General features: G+C 45.3%; 2 protein-coding genes across 13 annotated transcripts in view; one reads left to right on the top strand and one right to left on the bottom strand.

Annotated features, from left to right (window-relative positions):
* The window catches only part of ep300b (E1A binding protein p300 b), a 34,250-nt gene extending 29,261 nt beyond the window's left edge, over nt 1-4,989 (top strand). For 6 of the 11 annotated variants that reach the window (XM_035996799.1, XM_035996800.1, XM_035996798.1 and 3 more), the window contains exon 30: nt 215-4,989. In XM_035996799.1, the coding sequence (XP_035852692.1) occupies nt 215-3,628 (3,414 nt within the window). In that variant the 3' untranslated portion in view covers nt 3,629-4,989. The remainder of the gene's footprint in view (nt 1-214) is intronic. The other 5 variants (XM_035996790.1, XM_035996793.1, XM_035996791.1 and 2 more) reach the window with 2 other exon arrangements.
* Nucleotides 4,990-6,570: 1,581 nt separating this feature from the next.
* cbx7a (chromobox homolog 7a) lies at nt 6,571-13,890 on the bottom strand. Of its 2 annotated transcripts, XM_031320712.2 has the most exons (6): nt 13,608-13,890; nt 12,434-12,477; nt 12,198-12,263; nt 11,978-12,044; nt 10,616-10,913; nt 6,571-10,496 (listed from the first exon to the last, which is right to left on the bottom strand). In XM_031320712.2, the coding sequence occupies exons 1-6, from the start codon at nt 13,674-13,676 to the stop codon at nt 9,931-9,933; spliced, it is 1,110 nt and encodes a 369-aa protein (XP_031176572.1). In that variant the 5' UTR covers nt 13,677-13,890; the 3' UTR covers nt 6,571-9,930. The 2 variants fall into 2 exon arrangements, with proteins under 2 accessions (XP_031176572.1, XP_035852719.1); XM_035996826.1 differs by lacking the exons at nt 11,978-12,044; nt 13,608-13,890.
* Between the last annotated feature and the right edge of the window lie 6,281 nt (nt 13,891-20,171).

The raw sequence follows: 20,171 nt of genomic DNA, 5'->3' as shown, positions 1-20,171 counted from the left end.
GCATGTTGCTGTAGGGTACGGGTGAAAAGATGAAGGATGAAGCCGTTTTTAAGGCGTATCAAAAGCCAAGACGACACAAGATTTAAGACAGGACTGCACAAAATTTTGTTCATAAAACTTAGTTTCACATGAAAGTTTTAAGTGTATTAATTAATCCAGTGCTCGGGTTCTAATTTATTGTCCCCATCTCTCTGTTTTTCCTTTCATTCTCCAGGACTATGACTTGTGCATCACCTGCTACAACACTAAAGGTCACGAGCACAAGATGGATAAGCTGGGGCTTGGACTGGATGACGATAGCAACAACCAGGCAGCAGCAGCTACCCAGAGCCCCGGAGACTCTCGCCGTCTCAGCATCCAGCGCTGTATCCAGTCACTGGTCCACGCGTGCCAGTGCCGCAACGCTAACTGCTCCCTGCCGTCCTGCCAGAAGATGAAGCGCGTTGTTCAGCACACAAAAGGCTGCAAGCGCAAGACAAATGGCGGCTGTCCCATCTGCAAGCAGCTCATTGCTCTGTGCTGCTACCATGCCAAACACTGTCAGGAGAACAAATGTCCCGTCCCGTTCTGTCTGAACATCAAGCAAAAGCTCCGGCAGCAGCAGCTGCAGCACAGGCTCCAGCAGGCCCAGATGTTACGGAGGAGGATGGCCAGCATGCAGAGAGTGGGGCAGGCAGCCGGAGGGCCACCGGGAGGACCTGTAGGACTTCCATCGCCAGGGAACAATGGTACCACGGCACCCAGTACCCCAACCTCTGGTGGAACCCAACCTCCAACACCCCAGACTCCGACTCAGACCATGCCTCCAGTCACGCAGCAGGGAATGGGCTCTGGACCTGGAGTTCAGCAGCAACAGCAGCTGGGTGGAATGCCCCCACAAAGTGCCATGCCTTCTCAACACCCCCTTCACCACCAGTTCCAGCAGATGGCAGGTGGAGGAGGCGGGGCTGGGGGGATAATGAGCTCTCCCCAACATCAGCAGCAGATGCTTCCTCAGGGCCAGCAGCAGCAGCAAATTGGAGCCGGGACCAACCCCCAACAACTCCATCAGCACCCCAACAATTTGCCTCCATATGCCAGCAGACCCCCGGGCTCCTCCCCGATCCATCAGTCCCAGGGCAAACCGGTCCTTGGCTCTGCAACACCGCCCCAGCAGCAGCTTGGTGGGAGTGTTGGGGGCCAACAGCCTCTGAGCCAGGCCCAGGGCCAGCCATCCCTTCCACAGCAGCAACAGCAGCCCACCTCTGGCCCTCCACCGGCAGCAGTAGAAATTGCCATGAAGATCCAACAGGTAGCCGATGCTCAGAGGAAGATGGCTCTTCAGAGACAAGCAGCTCAGGCAGCTGCCGGCTTGATGCCTCCTCACCCTCACCATCAACAGGGTCAGGGTCAACAGATGGGCATGGGGCACCCAGGGGCTGCAGGGATGGTCGGAACCCAGGGTATGCCTCCACAGACCCAAGCAGCAGTGGTAGCTTCCCGGGCCCACATGGATCAACAACAAGGTGCTCCACCAGGGATGATGGTTGGTGCTGGTGGGCCCCTGCAGCAACCCCCTCAGCAGGGTAACCTGCCCCAGGGCCATCTGCCCCCTCAGGTACAGCTTCAACAGCAGAGGATGGGTGTTCCACATCAAAACCCTCAACAGCAGCAGCAGTGGTCAGGCCAGGGGATGCCACCTCAGCAGAGGCAAACTATGATGAACCAAATGAGCCATCCAGCCATGATGGCAGCTCAACAGCAACAGCAGCAGCAGCAACAACAACAGCAACAGCAGCAACAACAACAGCAGCAACAACAACAACAACAACAGCAGCAACAGCAGCAGCAGCAGCAGCAGCAAATGCAACAACAACAGCAACAAGCTCAGGGCCATGCTGCCTTGATGAATATGGTACAACAGCAGCAAGGTGCTGGTGGTGGGATCCCAGGAGGAGCTGTCCCTGGAATTACTGGTGTCCCCGGGGCTGGTGTTGCTGGTGGGAACATCCCCCAGGCAGCCCTTCAGGAGCTGTTACGGACTCTCCGCTCGCCTAGCTCACCACTCCAGCAACAGCAAGTCCTTAACATCCTGCGATCTAACCCACAGCTCATGGCTGCTTTCATCAAGCAGAGGGCCTCAAAATACAAGGGGGTTCAGGGGGGCCCAGGTGGTGTACCTGGAGGTCCTGGTCCCACAGGGGGTCCTGTTGGTAATGTCATGGCAGGAGGGGGCCCACAGATGAACATGAATGCTACAGGTGGCGGCCAGCCAGGGATGCATATGGGGGGTCAGGGAGGGACAAATGTCAACATGACCACTATGGCCCAGCTACAGCAGCAACAGATACAACAGCAGCAGCAACAACAACAACAACAACAACAACAGCTACAGCAGCAACAACAACAACAGCAGCTACAACAGCAACAGTTACAGCAACAGCAGTTACAACAACAGCAGCAGCAGCAACAGTTACAACAACAGCAGAGGCCACTGCTCAGCAGTTTACAACAGCAGCAAGTGGCAGCTCTCCAGCAGCAACAACAGCAGCGGCAACAGCAGCAGCAGCAGCAAGGGGGAGGAGGAGTTATGCAGGGCCAGGGGCCACAGATGGCAAATATCAACAGTCCCCAGTTTAGAGAGCTGCTGATGAGACGGCATCTCCAACAACAGCAGCAGCAGCAGCAACAACAGCAGCAGCAGCAACAACAGCAGCAGCAGCAAATGGGAGTAAATCATGGTCAGTTCCAGCAGCCACAGCCACCACAGGGGCAAAGCTACATGGGACAGCCTGGAATGCAGCCTCCTACAGTGGGACAGGGACCACCTGGAGGTCCACCTCATGGCCCCCAGCAGCCCGGTGGTCCCCCAGGCCAGCAGGGGCAGGGTTACCCTGGGTCGGTGACGCAGCAGCAGGTCACAGCTGCACTACAGCAGAGGCTCCAACACCAGCACCACCTCCAGATGCAGCAGCAGAATGCCATGGCTGGCCTGCCAGGGAGTGATGCAGGGCCAGGTGGAGGAGGTGTAGGAGGTCCTCAGCAGCCACCTCAGGGCCCTCAGCCCACTCAAAGTGGCCCCCCACCTCCATCTTCTCAGGCTCTGCTCCAACAGGCCCTCCACCAGAGGCTGCTCCAGCAGCAGCAGCAGCAGCAGCTCCAGCAGCAGCAGCAACAGCATCAGCATCTGGGCCCTGGGGGGTCACCAGCCCAGCACAGCAATCCCATGAGCCCTCAGCAGCCACAGCAGATGTCCCAGTCCCCACACCCACACCAACACCTGTCCACATCGCTAGCTAACCAGGTGCGATCCCCACAGCCTTCACCCAGACCCCAGTCCCAGCCGCCACACTCCAGCCCGTCCCCGCGCATGCAGCCCCAGCCCTCCCCACATCACATCTCCCCCCAGATGCAGACGGGTTCCCCACACCCAGGCCACCTGAACCAGCACCACCCGGGCATGGTGGTTCCTCCACAGCAACAGCCAACGAGCCAGCAGCAGCAACAGAACTCTATGGAGCAGTTTGGGTCAGACCAGAGCGGCATGCTGTCTCAGCTGAGTGGCATGGCTGGTCTACACGGGCCGGGGGGCAACGGTCAGGACCCGCTTGGCCAGAATATGAATCACAACTCTTTAGACCTCATGTAGGAATTCTACTTAACGTGTCAAGTTGAGCTGAAACGCTCTGTGATTCTTCGCACAAACTGCACTCACCCAGGACAGTGTTATTGTTATTACTTAGCCTTTCTTTTTTTATACTATTATTAAATGTTATTTAAAATGTTCTCAATAAAGATGCATTGAACTGAACTTCCTATGGGAGATGAACAATAAATCAAGCAGTCGTTAAAGAAATTAGAATAAATGAATTGTAAGTTATTGCTGTTAATATATTTTTTTGCCAATTGTGGACAAAGAGGGGGATGGTTTCTCTAGCACCCCCCCTCACCCCCACCTCTTGCTGAATACAAGAAAGGTGATATTTTCGGGGTTTTGGGGGTAAATAAGAGTACTTTTTTTAAGAAATGTTTTTAAGATTTTAAAAGTGGTCAAGAATTAAAGATGAAATGATTTAATGCAAAGAACTTTTTTTATCGGTTTCGTTACCCCATCTTTCAATCTGTCTATTTCTGTTTTGCAGAGTGATGTGGATTGTTATTAATGTAAATCCAAACATGATGCATATCTTCATTTTTTTTAAATGTCTGGGTTTGCTTTATTTATTTTCTTTTGGGGGGTGGGGTGGGGGTGTTATGTTCCCTGAGACTGCTACAATTCGTATAGAAATATATTTTTGTTATGACTGTTATGATGGGGGTAGTGGATATTTCATTTCACTTTAGATGTCTTTAGTTGGGTCTGCCCAGGTGGGAATAATTAAATGTCAGTGTTTTATTGCAGTGGTTGGGGGTCTGCTATGAGTTTGACATGTTGAACGGACATTGTGACGTCCCGGCCTGCTTCTGTATTGGACATCGGTCACGCTGGAAGGGACTCCTCCCTCGCAAACCTGCAAGCCCTCTCCCTCGAATGTGTGTGCACTCCTTCCTTTTAAAGACCCTTAATATGGATCAGTGGAGGCTTGGGGAGGGGGGGTGCATACCTGTGTGCCTGAAACATTTTGAGTACATGGGCTGGGATGTGAAAAAATGGGTGGGGTGGGCTCCTTCTTAGTGTTTTTAGAATTCCGCTGTTTGGCATAAACAGAGGATTTTGATCCAAATGAACTGTGTTGCACAGAAAAGAGGAAGAAAGGAGGAGATATGAGCAGTCTGTGTCTGTCTCTTTCTGCCTCGTCCCCTTTGCTGCTCCCCTTGGACTTTAAATCCTACCCTACCCCCTCCTCTTCCTCCTCTGGAGGAAGTTGCTCTCCCTCCCCTCAAACTCCATCCTCTTTATCTTTCTGCTAAGAACTTTGGGAGTTTAATTTAATATTTTTTACTGTACAAAGGAAACACAAACTGTGGACTCAAATACTGTTTTTTATAATAAAATGAAAATTACCAACAGTGACGCGTCCTGCATGTGGCTGTGTGTATTTGGTGAATATGAGACGTACAACGAATAAGGTCTACCTTTTTAAAAAAGACATTGGGCCTGTATCACAAAGTCGCAGTCGGTTATTCACCTGTCCTTTGGCCTAAGCTCTGTTTCTCCAGTATCGTGCAGCTGGCTCCCTTTTAACTGAGGTGGATCACCTTGATTATTCTGCACAGCTAACCTGTTCCGGATCAGATCAAAACCTGCCAGCGGCCCGGCCGTTGAATGATCAAATCACAGTAAAACGAGTCGTCATTCCTACAGGGACAGAAACAGTCTTACATTAGGTAGTGTCACGTATTTTATAATACCGTACTTTGTTCATCATGACTAAAAAAAGAAAAGAAAAAAATAATTCAATTTTTAATTAACCTGTTTGTTTTTTTGTGGATCTGCAAATACATTGTATTTATTCTGTAAGAAAATTTGATTAGTAACCCTAAAGTTTGAAAACCAAAAGCCCCACTATATACAGTATATGGTCTTTGGATTTAGACCCCTGTGATCGTGATCACAGCTGGTGAGCAGGAAAAAGTAAATGCCAGCACTGACATGATGCTCACTGATCTTGTGATTTCACATTATAACCTGTTAATTTTCTCTTTTCCAGCTCAACCACAATTCCAAATTCACAATAGGTCAACTTTAAGTAGCATGGTAGAATTCTAAATTATGTTTCCTGTTAGTGTGTACTGTGTGTACCCCCCCCCCCCTCCCACTTCTACTGCTGTACTTCAGGCATACTGAGCCTATGATTCAGAGACTATTAACTTGCACTCGATGGCGTCACTTACAGTAATTTGTCTTTTCTGAGAGCAACACGCCCTCTAGTGGTGGCACATGGCAGTATGATTGTTCACTATCAAGGCAGTAATAGTGGATGCATAACACATTCAGCATTACTGTATTGTTACTGCACATTTTACCAGAGTTTAAGTGAAATAGCTGGTTTTAAAAAAAAGTACAGAGTTGCATCTTTCAGAGTAAAAATTAGCTTAGATTTAATATTTTAGATCATTAGGGTTTAAACAGGCTGAGAAACAGAGCTCACATAAGCAGCAAGTTTCTGATGCTTACAGGAAGTCGACATTTGCACATTTTCCCCACTTGGGTGCAGTACCCGCTGCTTCAGTAAAAACTCACTTGAGTAAAATTAGACTTTAAATATACTCAGGTGCTCAACTTTACCCTTAATTAAAACAAATACATTTAATAAAACTGGGCTACGGTGTGTTTCAAGAGGTAACTTTGGGATTTGGGGCTCTGTTTACCGCAAAACAACTCTTTAAAACAAGTCCAACTGGGTTGCACAAAAAGCTATCTTAATGCGTCTGCATTTGTACATCAGGACTGTCTTCGTGCTTTCAGTACTCCAATACACTGTCTAAAGTAAAATAACTACATAAGACATGTCTTTTTGAAGTTGTGCTGTGAGGTTTCTGCTTTTTCCCCTCGATGTGAGGCATCCTCAACCTGCTATCTGATATTTAATGTACATAAGAGGTACTTGAAGTACCACCTCATGATAAATATGCTCCAGGAGACTGTTATTTTAGTACATATTTATTGGAAATGCAAAATAAAAATCCATTTTTAGAGAGAAGACATGTTTGACAGTTCATCTTTGTCAGAGAAAGACACATAAGTGACATAAGTTAGTTTAGCTTATACATGTGACATGCAATAAATAATAGCGCACTACAGTCTGACCTAACGCACATTTGCTTCCATTTGTACACGGCGGAACAGCAGTGATGTAAACTGATATCTCCTCTTTTGAAATACACAAAGGCTAGTGAAAAGAGAAGACTAACAATTGGTAATACAAAAATAGAACCAGGTAGCATTTCATACTTGAAAAGTAAAAGGACAGTAAGACAGACAACAAACACAACTGTGTACTTCTTTTTGTGCATCCAGCCTCCTTGAAATGCAGAACTTAGAATCTAAGCGGCAGGCATTAATTCTTGCTTTGTTTTATTTTTTGTGTGTGACAGAAATAGACCTTAACAAACCACAGGACAGGGCTTTGTGGATGTGTGGCACACACTGACAGGGCATGCAGTAACTAAATACTGTGCAAATACTGAAAAAGAACAATATCTTTACAAAACATTATTATCAAGAAAAAGGAGCGCCTGAAACAGGCCCCAAGAACAGATTTGAGTGTGTCTGGCTGGAGGATGACTGGAAAAAGTAGCTGCATGGAAGTAGTAATGTGGTTTGTTTCGTTTGTTGTCTCAGCATCTGTCTCAGCATCTGTCGCCACCTCTCAGAGAACCAGTGACCCCAGGAATGAAAGCTGCCATGGAGATCCATTTAGTCCTCTGGATTGCAATGGATGATTTGAGGACATTTTTGGGGCCTCAGGCTTCCTATCACGCCTAATACATGAGCCACAATGATACAATTACCACTCATTAATTATTCAAAGGCAACAATGTCTTCTTGAACTCAGTAGGAAATGAGTGTAGCTTTGTAAACACGTGGAATTACCTATAGAGTCTTGACCTATGGGGCTCGGTCAGGCACATCTTGAAAGAACAACGTGGAGCTGCCACCCTGTGGGCCCAACACTCGCAGGGATAGGCATTGGGGTTGGCTGCATTGTGAGACGAGCGGCAGGCAAAGGTGGGAACGTCGGCGTTTTGACCCCTGGCATCGCAGACTGGCTCTAAAGGGACGTGGAACGTCGCCTCTCTGGCGAGGAAGGAACTGGAGCTGGTGCAGGAGGTGGAGCGATATCAGCTAGATATATTTGCGCTGGTTCTGGAACCAAACTCCTGGAGAGGGGCTGGGCCAAACGTGTATTGAGGATGAACTGAGAATGTCTGGCTGAGGCTCCTGTCCGCCAGGTCTTCAACTCCTGCCACCGGAAGAATTTTTTTGTGCATCCCGGGGAGGTTGAGGACAGGGGAATTTGAGTGGGCCATTTTCAAAACCTCCATTGTGGCGGCAGATACTAGGAGTTGTGGTCAGAAGTTTGTCAGTGTCTGTTCGTGGCAGCAACCTAATGACCCTTTGAGCTAAAGAAGGAGGCCTTTCGGCTTGATTGGCCCAGGGGTCTCCTGAAGCAGCCGGTTGGTCAGACGGGCTAAGACGGTCGCCAAAGCAAAAACCAGGATGTGGGAAAAGTTTGGGAAGGCTATGGAGAAAGACTTTTGCTTGTCCTCAAGGAAGTTCTAGCAAACCTTTAAACAACTCAGGAAGGAAAAGCAGGGCTTGGCTAAGGCTGTGTTCAGCAGGGGAGGAGAAGTGCGGACCCGGACTGGAGATATTGTCGAGCAGTGAAGAGAGCACTTTGAGGAACTCCTGAACCCGACTAACACATCCTCTGTGGAGGAGGCAGAGTTTGGGGGGGAAGACTTATCCATATGCCTTTGCAGATGATGTGATTCTGTTGGTTTCATTAGACCGTAACCTCCAGCATGCACTGGGGCGGTTTGCAGGGAGTGTGAAGCGGTTGGGATGATAGTCAGTAAATGTCTGAAGCCACGGTTCTCTGCCGGAAAACGATGGATTGCTCCCTTTGGGTTGGGAGTGAGTTACTGCCCCAAGCGAAGATGTTCAAGTATCTTGGGTTTCTTGTTCACGAGTGAAGGTAAAATGGAGTGAAAGATGGACAGGCGGTTTGATGCGGCATCAGAAGTGATGCGAGCGTTACCAGTCCATCTACGTTTGGACCCTCACCTATGGTCATGAGCAGACCCAAACAGAATCTGCGGATGTTTTTACAGTTTTTAGCGTTGATTCAGATGTGTTAACATTCAGAGTCTTATTTTATATAATGTTTAAAATCTGCGGAAAATCTGCGGAATTCTGGGTCCGCAGACTCCCTGTGGCCCTGGTCATGAGCTTTGGGTAGTGACCGAAAAAAAGCAGCCGAAATGGGTTTCTTCCGTAGGGTGGCTTTTATGATAGGGTGAGGAGCCCAGACATCCGGAGGTAACGTGGAGTAGAGCACCAGCTGCTACTTCTAAAGGGTCGAGTTGAGTTGGATTGGTCATCTGATCAGGATGCCTCCTGGGTGCCTCCCGTTATGTTCTGTTTACACCAACCGCGAAGGGAACTTTCACCTTGCGTTGATCGCGCAAGTTTGACGGCAATCATATTGGGAGCATTTGTGTTTATTTGCGTTACTCACATGAGACTCGACGGTGTATCACTGTTGGCACCAACAACATTTCTTTCCCTCATCAACCATGTAACCAAATAACCACTTTTGCTGCTTTGTACCCGTTGTGGAAGTCCCAGATACGTCGGAAAACCAAATCGTGTCTGGGTTCATGACATCATCCGGAGGCACACACAGTTCGGTGTGCAGGAAGTGCATCCGGATGACTGCCGCTTCCAGCGCTACTTGAGGTACAGATTTAGCTGTGGTTAATTGCAATAAAGGGATAAAAGTACGCCAAAATAACTACATCGCGATGCCAATTTGTAAAACGTTTGGAACGATCAAGGCTATGCAGGAGTATCTGAACCCTGTTTGATTTTCGCGACTATCTATTTGCGTCTTTGCATTGACTTCGTAATTCACAATTACAATCACGCATCTTGAAAAGTTTGTTTTGAATTTGGTGTGAACACACCATTAGAGGTTTTCCAGGCCCGTCCAACTGATAAAAGGCCCCGGGGTAGACCCAGAACACGCTGGAGAAATTATATATCTAATTTTGCCTGGGAACGCCACGGGGTTACCCAGAAAGAGCTGGAAAACGTTGCTGGGCAGAGGGATGTCCACAATACCTTGCTTATAGCATGCTGCACCGCGACCCGGCCCCCGGATAAGCGGATTAAAATGGATGGATGGATGGAAATACCCAATATACACATATATTTACATGTATAAAATGAGTGGCTAGTCTAATGATGGTTATTCTGATCTCTCTTGATCTCTTTCTCATTATTCAATAGCCCTTAAAGAAGCCTTCAGCCACAACGGCTTCTTTAATAGTCACCGTCAGAGAGTTGATAGTCACGTCTGTAGAAATCACGTTCCCGGGTTGTTCTGCTGCAACGGGAGCAGTCTGACTGCCCGGTGCTGTCGTGGTAACACTCGGACTGTCGTCACTCACTTCCTCATTCCTCGCCTCAGTAGGGGAGCACTCACATGCCGTCTTGCTGCTCCCCTGAACGCTCACTATCACCGAGGTCGTGTTGCTGCTCTGACAAACACTGCCCTCTAATCTAATCTCTAATCCATCTGACTCCACGCTCTCCTCACCTATGTCCCAGTCTGACCTGTCGCTCACAGAAACCACATCTTCCGGTATGGCCTCAGGCACCGAGGCACTGTCTTTTGATAGGTCGCACGCAAACGTTTGGTTCTGTCTCGTTTCAGATGTCCCTCCGCCCGGTCTGTCAGTCCATGTTTCTGTGCCTACCGCTGTCAGGTCGGCGTCCACCTTCTCCTCTACGTCCATCTCTAAGTCCTGTCGCTCAAGCAAGGGTGGGGAGCTGCACTCTGACTGACCTAAGGAAAGAAAAAGAGACATTTTGTTCATTTTTAAAAGGTCAAAGGTCATGACCAATCTACTGGAATTGTAACTTGACAAACGAACCATATAATATAATATAATATAATGTCTTTACTTCTCTCTTCAGTAATGCTTTCAGACTCATGCTTCTCTTCTTCGCTGGTGACGCCCCAGTCCTCTTCAATGGGCTCCTCAATCTTCTCCAGTGGAAAGGTGGTTTTGTTTGAGGGTCCCGCTGGCCCCCGTTTGGACACCCTCTGCTTGCTCTTCCTCCTGGCTAGGCCACGGTACAGGCTGCTCTGCTCGCCCTGGTCCACATCTGTACTCATGGAGCGGGTGAGGGAGAGACGCAATCGAGGGGGGGGCTTCTCCAAGGCCTTGTTGGCACTGCGGAGGTCCATGGCAAAGATATTCTGGGGCAGAGCAAAGGTGACGGGTTAACACGTGAATCATCACTGTATTCATTTTGAGACAACAGCGACATCAGGTTCCCAGGTACAATTCTGTCATCTGGGTACTTTCCGCTGGCCGAACAAAATGTATTTGCTGGACAACTTTGTGACAAAAAGGACATATATGGAAAATGTAGTAAACAAATCCAATAAAATTACAAAAACCAACAATTATTGATCCTACTAGGTATCGACTGTGTATCAAAAGCCTGATTATAGCCTAGTCCGCTGTGCCATAGAGCTCCACTGTTGTCCAAAAAGTCTCACCCATGCTAGCAGCTCAGTGTGACTGTACTTACAACTGTCCTTTGAGCTAAATGCTAACGTCAGCATGCCAACATGCTCACAGTGATCGTTCTAACATGCTGATATATGCGCAAGTAACATTAACCAGATTAACCATTTCAGTTTAGCCTGTTAGCATGCTAACATTTGCTAATATGCATTAAACGTACATAAAGTACAGCTGAGGGCAGCTGATGGTCATTAGTTTTGCAGGAAGTGGGTCATAAATCAGAGTATAAATAAATATCTAACTAAATATCTAGCGTGGTTAAAAACACATCAATGAACCACACTGTTGCACCGGGGGACATGTTCGTGTATTACGATGAACGTGGGCACTGTCTTCACGCTTAAACATTTTTAACAGAAGGTCTGCATTACAAACTGGAGATGTGGGGTTTAAAAGAAGGTGGGTATTACCAGGTGGGTAGGGTCAAATAAAAGATGTGATAGTTGCATTATGGGAAATGAGCTTGACCCATACTAGGGACTAAAAGTGAAGATATCTCAATCTCTCTCTTTAATTTGGACTCTTCTTGTTTTAAAGGTACTCCAAATTGATCAACTTAAAGAGCACCTATCTGACGGTTTATTCTGAGATGTTGTGTTACCAACAATCATCTCCTGGGTTAACGTGAAAACTGTCTGTGAAAAAAAACAGTCTTCACTGAGCAGCCAGCATTCGTGGAGAAAGGTATAACAAAGGTTTGAGAGACAAGAAGAAAGGTAAGTGTCGCTACCCGCAGGACGAGCCTCCTGGGTCTGAGACCTTTCCTGCGATAGGCCAGAGCTCTGATCTTCTCCTGACTGGGAGGGAGAGAGAGAGAGAGGTAGAAACAGGGGACAGAGAGAGGACAGAGACAAAGTGACAAACAGATTGTGAGCGAGAGAAAAAAAAAAAAGAAAACACAAAAAAGTGCTTTGCAAGCATAAAACAATAAGCTCTTCAAGATTACTCACTTCTCTTCGTAGGCCAGGACCAGACGTGGGTCCAAAATATTTTCCTCTGGTTCCCAAGTACTGTACCTGCCAACACACATTCAAATAAGTAAATACATCTATCTATCTATCTATCTATCTATCTATCTGTCTTCACAGGACATGGTGCGCAGGTATCAAGAAGCATATTTTAAAAAGGTTACTGAGTTTATATTGAAAGCATGAGCTCACTGCATGATGACTCAAGGCTTACTCACTTTGGTGGCCATCCTTGCCATTTCAGTAGATACTCCACATTACCCTGAGGAGACAGAGGGAGGGGGGGGTTACACTTACAGAGGATAAGCAGCAGTGTCAGACACATTTACACAACTTGTATTTTAAATCTGGTCCAGTGTGATGGAACCAGCTGCTGTGTTTTGAGTGCGAGAGAAAAAGGATGACTGTCCCTTTAAAGTTTGGAGCGAGGAGGGGAGGAGAGAGAGAGAGAAGGAGGGTCATGGACATTTTTCTCCCTTTCAAATGTTGTTTTTCTGAGGAATGACGTCAATGACAGCGGGGCTGGGCGGCCTCCAAACAGCAGCTTTTTCTCTCGCATCGCGGTGACGTGACCGCGCACGGCTGGTTTCAACAATGCACGGGCTCTCTCTTGACCATTACACCGGTGGCTCTGATAGGTGGGGCCATGGGAACGCGTAAACAACGTGATGTTGCGCAACGTTCAACCAGCTAGCCTTCTAGAAGGATCGCAACCATTCCAGAGAAAAATAACTGTATCACTCCCCGGATACTCCGGTAGCCCATGTGGAGGAAAACTGTTTATTTATGAGGACACCGGTAGTAGGATACATTTGTTTCACCATTTCAACAACAAGCTATTAGCCTAGCCTATGAAAGTGATTACGCACTGCACTTTTTATTTATTATACACTGTGTGTGCACGTGCTGCGTCAAAAACGACAGTGTGCCGCTCACTTCTCATCTGTTACGAGTCCACATCTCATCCTCTGTAGAATCAATGGCTCCCCATTACGCAGCATTCAGTGACTGACATTACGTAGCAGTTTCACAACGGCGCTCAGCCGCTGGCTGGCCAAACTTAAATCAGCTGCGCAGCTCCCCGCACACTGGCCGTACACCCGTTCTCAGAATAGCCTAGCTACACACCCCCTTTCCCAGCTTTGTACTACAGCTGCGTAGGCTCCCTCAAAACACGTTCATGCTGCAGCATCTCAGCGGCTGCACAGGGTATTGATACAGGATGCGACTCAGGCTGTGAAACAATGTTAAACTTTGGCGCAGGTAATTATAAGGATATAGGATAGATATTATAAGGAACGTACGGAACATACTGTTCAATAGGATACAAAATACACAGAAAAATAAGTTATGTAAGTTATATGAAGTGTAATTTGTAGTCGTCCCTCTTACCTTTCTCACTCTCTTTTTTGTTATTGACTCAACAGCAAACACTTGGTCTCCTATTGATGACAGCTCCATCTCCGCGCGCTGCTCCACACGCTCCAAACAAGTCGTAAACTGTCTCTCTGTTGTTATTGTCCAAGTGGTGAAATAAAAATAGTTACGCTACAGAGGACAGGGGGTGGGGTGGTCCCTTAAAGTGCGACTGCAGCCGATCTCTCCCGGTGTGAACACTTGCTTTGAGCGCCGAGTCTCTGCCTTTTTCTCTCACTCCAAACTCCAGCTGCCTGCCTCCCTCACTTTTGCAAAATCTGCGACACATCAACACAGAACAGGACAACGCGCTGCTTTAAGTCGAGCGCGCCCGCCTTTCCATTGCGTAGGGCCGAGCCCCCAGTGTGCGTGCCCGTGGCCGCGCAAGCAAAATTGGAGCAGAGTGCAGAAGAGGGACAGAGGTATGGAGGGTCAAAACGACAAGGTTATGTGAGGCGGGGGGGGCGAATCTCTGAACTCTCTGAACTTTAATTTAATTATTTCAGTTCATTGTAGCGTATAAGTGATTTGTGGATTTTGTAGACCTATGTGTTTTTGTATATTTTAAACTTCTACCCTATTCTGCATGTGTTTTTGTATATTTAAAACTTGTTAAAAATGATTAAAGTTTTTATAAAAAACATAAACACATGAACGTTTCTTCATTAAAAATGTCCATTAATCCATTTAAGATGCAAAGGGACTTCCACTCAGTTCACTCTTGGAATTTGTTTCTTTATTTCACGGCTAAACTTTATAAAACAGACTTTTTAGTTAGTAGATCCAAAGTGACATGACATTTTTTTGATTTCATTCCTTGAAAAACTTTTACATATTCTTGCAACTTTAAAATAATATTTTGGGAAATAAACTTATTCCAAATAATGCGGAGAGTTAGCTAAGAAGCTCAATACCATTCATCTGTATGGTCAGCTGGAGCCAGCAGTGTTAGTTTAGTTTAGCGTAAAAAACTGGAAACAGCTAGCCTGGCTCTAATAAATGTTACAAAATCCATCTACAAGCACCCCTAAAGCTCACTAATTAACATGTTATATGGAGTTATGTGCCAGTCTAGTTGCACGCAACTAGTGAGACTTAAAGGTCCAATATGTAATATATTTATTGTGATAAATCTAGAAATGACTCCAATGCATCATTAGATATTAAGCAAACATGCCAAGTTGAAATACTATCTTTTCTGACAACACTGCTAATTCCAGTATTTTCTCCTTTTCAAATTTCCGTTCCGTGACGGAATTTCTGTTTGTGTTTTAGCCTGTGTGTTGTTATCAACTGCCCAGTTTGACAGCCAGGCCGGGTTGCCAGATATACCTGTAAAAACTTAAACCCAGCGCGCTACAGCTGTAATGATAAACTAACAGGATCAATGTAGATATATTCTACCCGACCTAAAAAAAACAGCATGTTTCTAACAGTTGCGTGACCAGAGACGTAACAATATAAATATTGAAGATGTATTTGAAAGATGGAGACAGCTTACAGCCCAAAAGGACGCAGAGTTGGCTAATTTCCTCCTGAACAGGTAAGCATTAGCTTCAGGCTAATTTATCACGGCTACTAGGGACGGGCATTTTATGTAATTCCAACATTCGTGTACTCATATTGAATTATATAGCTAGAGCTAGAGTTGGTTACTTGCAATAACAATTGAGACACAGCCAGTAAAGTGATTCCGACTAGTCCTGGCTAACGCCGCCATGCTAACCCTGCTAACAGTACAGCTAACGTTACCAGAGGACCAGGCAAGCGGGCCACGGCTGTTACAACGTGTAGCCTGTTCAGCAGCCATAGCCGACAACAGTGAGTTATTTTAAGCCAAGAGAGGGAGGCTGTAAATCCGTGAGTTTGCAGTGTGTTTAGCAATTGTTGCCATAATTCTAAGCAAATAAAGTCTGTCCATCGGGTGGAGAGGACGGCAAGGTAATGTTATTTTTAGCGATTCCTACCATAGCTAATTCTAAGCAGAGGAAATGTGTCTGTCTGTAGGGTGGAGAGGACAGCGAGGTTGTTGTGTTTTTAGCGGTTCCTACCGTAATTTTAAGCTGAGAAAATGTGTCTGTCAGTTGGGTACAGAGCTCTGCGTGAGCACGGGCTTTTATGACTGTCAGTATAGCCAGCATCTAACGTTAGCTACTCCGCTGTGCTGTGAAGTAATGTCTGGCTATGTGAGACAAGCGTCTAGCAACATTGTTGTGGATGCTCCGGTCTCAGCCTGGCAACTTCCATGAACTTCGAGTCTGGGGAGGAGGGGGCGGGGGAGACGACTCTCTCTGGTATTTTGAATTTGTACTGCAGTAACTATTTTAAACACTAGGTGTCGGTATTACATATTACACCTTTAAGAAAGTTACCAAGAAATAAACAACAATTTTTTTTGTCTTTACACTATTTGTACGGATTAAACAACAATTAGTGAGCTTTAGAGGTGCTGGTAGGCAGACTTTGTTACCTGTGGACAAAGCTAGCTGTTTCCAATCTGTATGCTAAGCTAAGATAAGTAGCTGCTGGCTGTAGTCCTAATTAATCTCCGCCAGAAAGTAAATACGCTTATTTTACCCAAATGTCAAAGTATTCCTTTAGGCTATTAACAAATAGAACAATATGTCAATCCAATTTTGATACCATGATTGATGATAAAGACCTTCTTCTCTTTCATAGGTGAAATACAGTCAAAGGAGGTTGCAATTAAATAAGTAAGTAAACTTTATTTATAAAGCATCTTTCAAAACCATGGTTACAAGGTGCTGTGCAGTGCAACATTAAGTAAAATACACAGTTAAAATGGAGGTAACAATATAAAAAGCAAACAAAAACGTAATGATAATAATAAAAAAATACAAAATCAAGGACAAACAAAGGTTAAACACTCAAACAATAGAAACGTTCAGGAGGCAGGCAGTTGTGAAGTTAAATAACTGAACTCCAGCCTGAGCATGCAACAAAGTGTGAGCTCATGTATTTTTATGTAACAGTAGGCCTAGTAAAGGCAGGAAAGATCAGAATCTGCAATGGAAATGAAAACCTTGCTACAATCTCTGGTGGAGATGTTCACCCCTCCAGCCGTGTTTGATCCAAATATGGAACTAAGCGGCCAAACACTGAAAAAAAACGTCTAATCTATTTCACATCCTGAATGCTAAGCAACATCTCTGCAGAGAGGAGAGCTGGAAATAAGTTTGAGTACAACGCAGATACAAATCTTAGTGATGATAACGACCACTGATATGTTGCAGCCAACATTTATTATCATTAGAGAGGACCGATTCTTAAAAATCTAGTGAAAACACACACCCACCCACACCCACCCACACCCACACCCACACCCACACCCCACACACGCACACACACACCCACACCCACACCCACACACACACACACACACCCACACCCACACCCACACACACACACCCACACACACCACACACACACACACACAAACACCACACACACACCACGCACACATGCACACACACACACACACACACACACACACACACACTTTCTCTGACACTGTGACACACACATATCTAATTTCATACCTGAACGTGTGGCCTACCCGTCCAGCTCTGAGGTGGGGACAGCTCACAAAGGTAAAGTGACTACAGTGGAAAAAGGCCCAGAGCCAATTTCCGATTATCTGTCATTGAGGCTGGTGTGGATCAGTTTACAGTAAAACTCTGTAACTACACACACACACACACACACACACAGAGTCCCTCAACACTGTCCACAGTCTCTCTGCACCTGGAACACTTGCATCACTTACGGGCATTGGGTGTCATGGCAACTGTTTCTACGGCGACCACCGAAAAACTGAATGATGATGATGATGAGACAGCAGGAACAGTTGATGAACAGATCAGGGCTGAAGAGTGATCTAACGGACCTAACTGTGACCTTTGACCCCCTGTAGTCCCGAGATTATTTTAAAGAATCCTACAAACATCTTAAAATAATCCAACGATATTCTTATAGTGATAGCTAGCATTGTCGGTATTACAGTAAGATTTTGTAGTGATTATGGGCTTTCTACCTGGCCACTAAGGATTATTTTCATTATCAATTAATCTTCCAATTATTTTCTCAATTATTTGATAATCGTTTGGTATATAAAATGTCAGAAAACAGTATAATGTTCTTATGTTCCAAAAACCAGAGTTGACCGTTTTCCATTTTTCAAAAGTCCAAAACTCATAGGTAATCAATCAGTTTATTGAGCTCTTATTATCACAGAATATCAAGAAAAACTGAAATATAAATGGGCACCTGTGGAAGCATTCTTAAAGTCACTATAAGAGAAAAAAAGGGGAAAGTTAATTTGGTTTAGTGTATGTTTGATTTGATATGTATTGTATGTGATGTATAGATGTGATTTATGTTGAGAAAAAAAAGAAAATCAGAAATATAAACAAATGGAAGCTGCAGTCAATATTTGTTTTTGTCACTTTTGGTTATGAAAAAATGACTTACAAATGATTGATCGAAAATCAAAACCTTTGTAGATTATTTTTCTGACCAATTTTTTCGGTTTTATTTAAATCATCATGCTTCATCTCTAATGATGTTGTAAAATTCCTAAATAAAGGCCGTATCGTGTCTGTGGGAGGACCAAGGGGGTAAGCGAGCATCCACAAAGCGTACCTCCTATGGAGAGATTCTGAGGCTAACAAGCCATCACCTCCCATTAGCATCCCATTGACGGCCATTCATTTTGACATCACTTTGACAGCAAATAACTTTACATCTGAAGCGTTTAAAGACTCTATTTGTCCGTTGTTTATTTCTAAAGAAACACGACAATGTATAAAAAGCTCCATTTCCTTGTATCTCACATTATGGTAAAAATAGGCTAACGATTGTGTCATAACCACGTGACTTTCTGTCGCACAGTAGATAAATTACCGTATAGTCAGGAGAAGCTCGCAGGCAATCGGGGGGACGTGGAGGCATACAGTCAAGGGAGAAGCCCATAGAGAGTCCATGAAAGCATCGGAACAAAATATTTCAGCAACGTTTTGATGGATTGGAAATACTTTGGTATGTGGCAAGTGAATTCATATGAAGTAACATCCCTGCAAGATTGGGAATGATTGAGATTTCTCTTGGCACAGCTACCAGAAGACTTACAACTTTCAGACAGGTTGCTCACGTCACATCTACGTCATCAAGCTCAGTTTGAGGCTGCGCAGTAACGCTCAGCCATCACCGGAAAAGTGACTTCACTGGTCTCCATCCAAGTCTATGGCGTCGCTGTGTCCATTTATTTCACTGTCTATGGGTAGGACACTCGTTTATTGACCTCACCGGTGTTTGTGTCTCTTAAAGAGGTACTCCAGGGATTCCGTCTGTCACATCGTTAACCACATGTTTAAACTGCGCCTGTCGCTGGTACGAAGACGTGAAATCCAAGAGAAAATACATTAGCTTTGTAATGCAATTGATAATGCGGTTTAGCTGTATGGGACCATATTTTTTTAGGAGCCAGGGCTACTTCCAAAAAGTAGTTGAACTTGTAGAGACAGGTCATCTTGTGACGGGATCACATCTGCCGCGACGCCAAATTGAATGGGAATGACGTCACACCCGAGTTGACCACGTTCCAGTAACAAGTTGGAAAACCATTATATTTAACGGGGTTAGCAATACCAGTTGATAACAATGCATTAAGCAGTATTGTGTGTACAAACACCATAGCAACATGTCCACAGATAGAAGATGGCCAGTAGACAGATAGATAGATAGATAGATAGATAGATAGATAGATAGATAGATTTTTATTGATCCCAAAAAAATGGGAAATTCCGGTGTTGCAACAGCAAAAATATCAGACACACATCACACATACAGAATATACATGAAGTAAAAGGATACAATATACATGAAATAATATTATGATAGAATATAAGAACAAATAGTCTAAAATATCTACTGACTGTGTGTACGGCTGATTTAATGAGACACAGATAATACAAAAGTGCTGATAAACATTATATTCATACAGCTTTCACTATGTTGATGCTTGGAGCAACCATGATGAATTGTGCTGACAGGGTTGATGAAGTTCTCCCGACTTTCCGAGTCAGAAATTCGACTTCAGAGGGTGTTCCGGTGGAAATTTCCAACTGGGAACTTGAATATTTCCACTTCCCAGTTCAACTGGAACGCACCATAAATCTCTAGAATGGGCCAATCCCAACAAACTATAAATCCTACATTTCCTATAATGCAACTGGATAATGTCTTTCACGGGATCCTCCGTGCCTGGTAAACACCTACGTCTTTCAAACTTCACACCTCCAGTTTGTAACACAGTTTCTGTTATTATTATTTTCAGAATCAAGCCCAATCCGAAATAACCCTGATGACATCACTATGAGCTCATCAGAGTTATTTTGTCAGATTTAAGATGCGCTCCCTTTAGAGGCACAGAAGACATTATACAAATGGTTTTTACAGGCTGAGTACTCTTCATGATGACTAAACTAAACTTATAACGTGGTAAATAGCTGGACTTCCACT

This window comes from Sander lucioperca, chromosome 21 (genome assembly GCF_008315115.2).
Source record: "Sander lucioperca isolate FBNREF2018 chromosome 21, SLUC_FBN_1.2, whole genome shotgun sequence".
Taxonomy (NCBI): Eukaryota; Metazoa; Chordata; class Actinopteri; order Perciformes; family Percidae; genus Sander; species Sander lucioperca.
Note: the sequence above shows the minus strand (reverse complement) of the source record. Positions and strands in the feature narration are given on the sequence as shown.

What these genes read in the sequence shown, in the direction of transcription:
- cbx7a (XM_031320712.2), bottom strand. Translation starts at nt 13,676, where the DNA reads ATGGAGCTGTCATCAATAGGAGACCAAGTGTTTGCTGTTGAGTCAATA. An exon ending in TGGCAAGGATGGCCACCAAA is followed by an intron (nt 12,264 to 12,433) that starts GTGAGTAAGCCT and finishes GTGTGTTGGCAG; the next exon opens with GTACAGTACTTGGGAACCAG. An exon ending in GTCCTGGCCTACGAAGAGAA is followed by an intron (nt 12,045 to 12,197) that starts GTGAGTAATCTT and finishes TCTCCCTCCCAG; the next exon opens with TCAGGAGAAGATCAGAGCTC.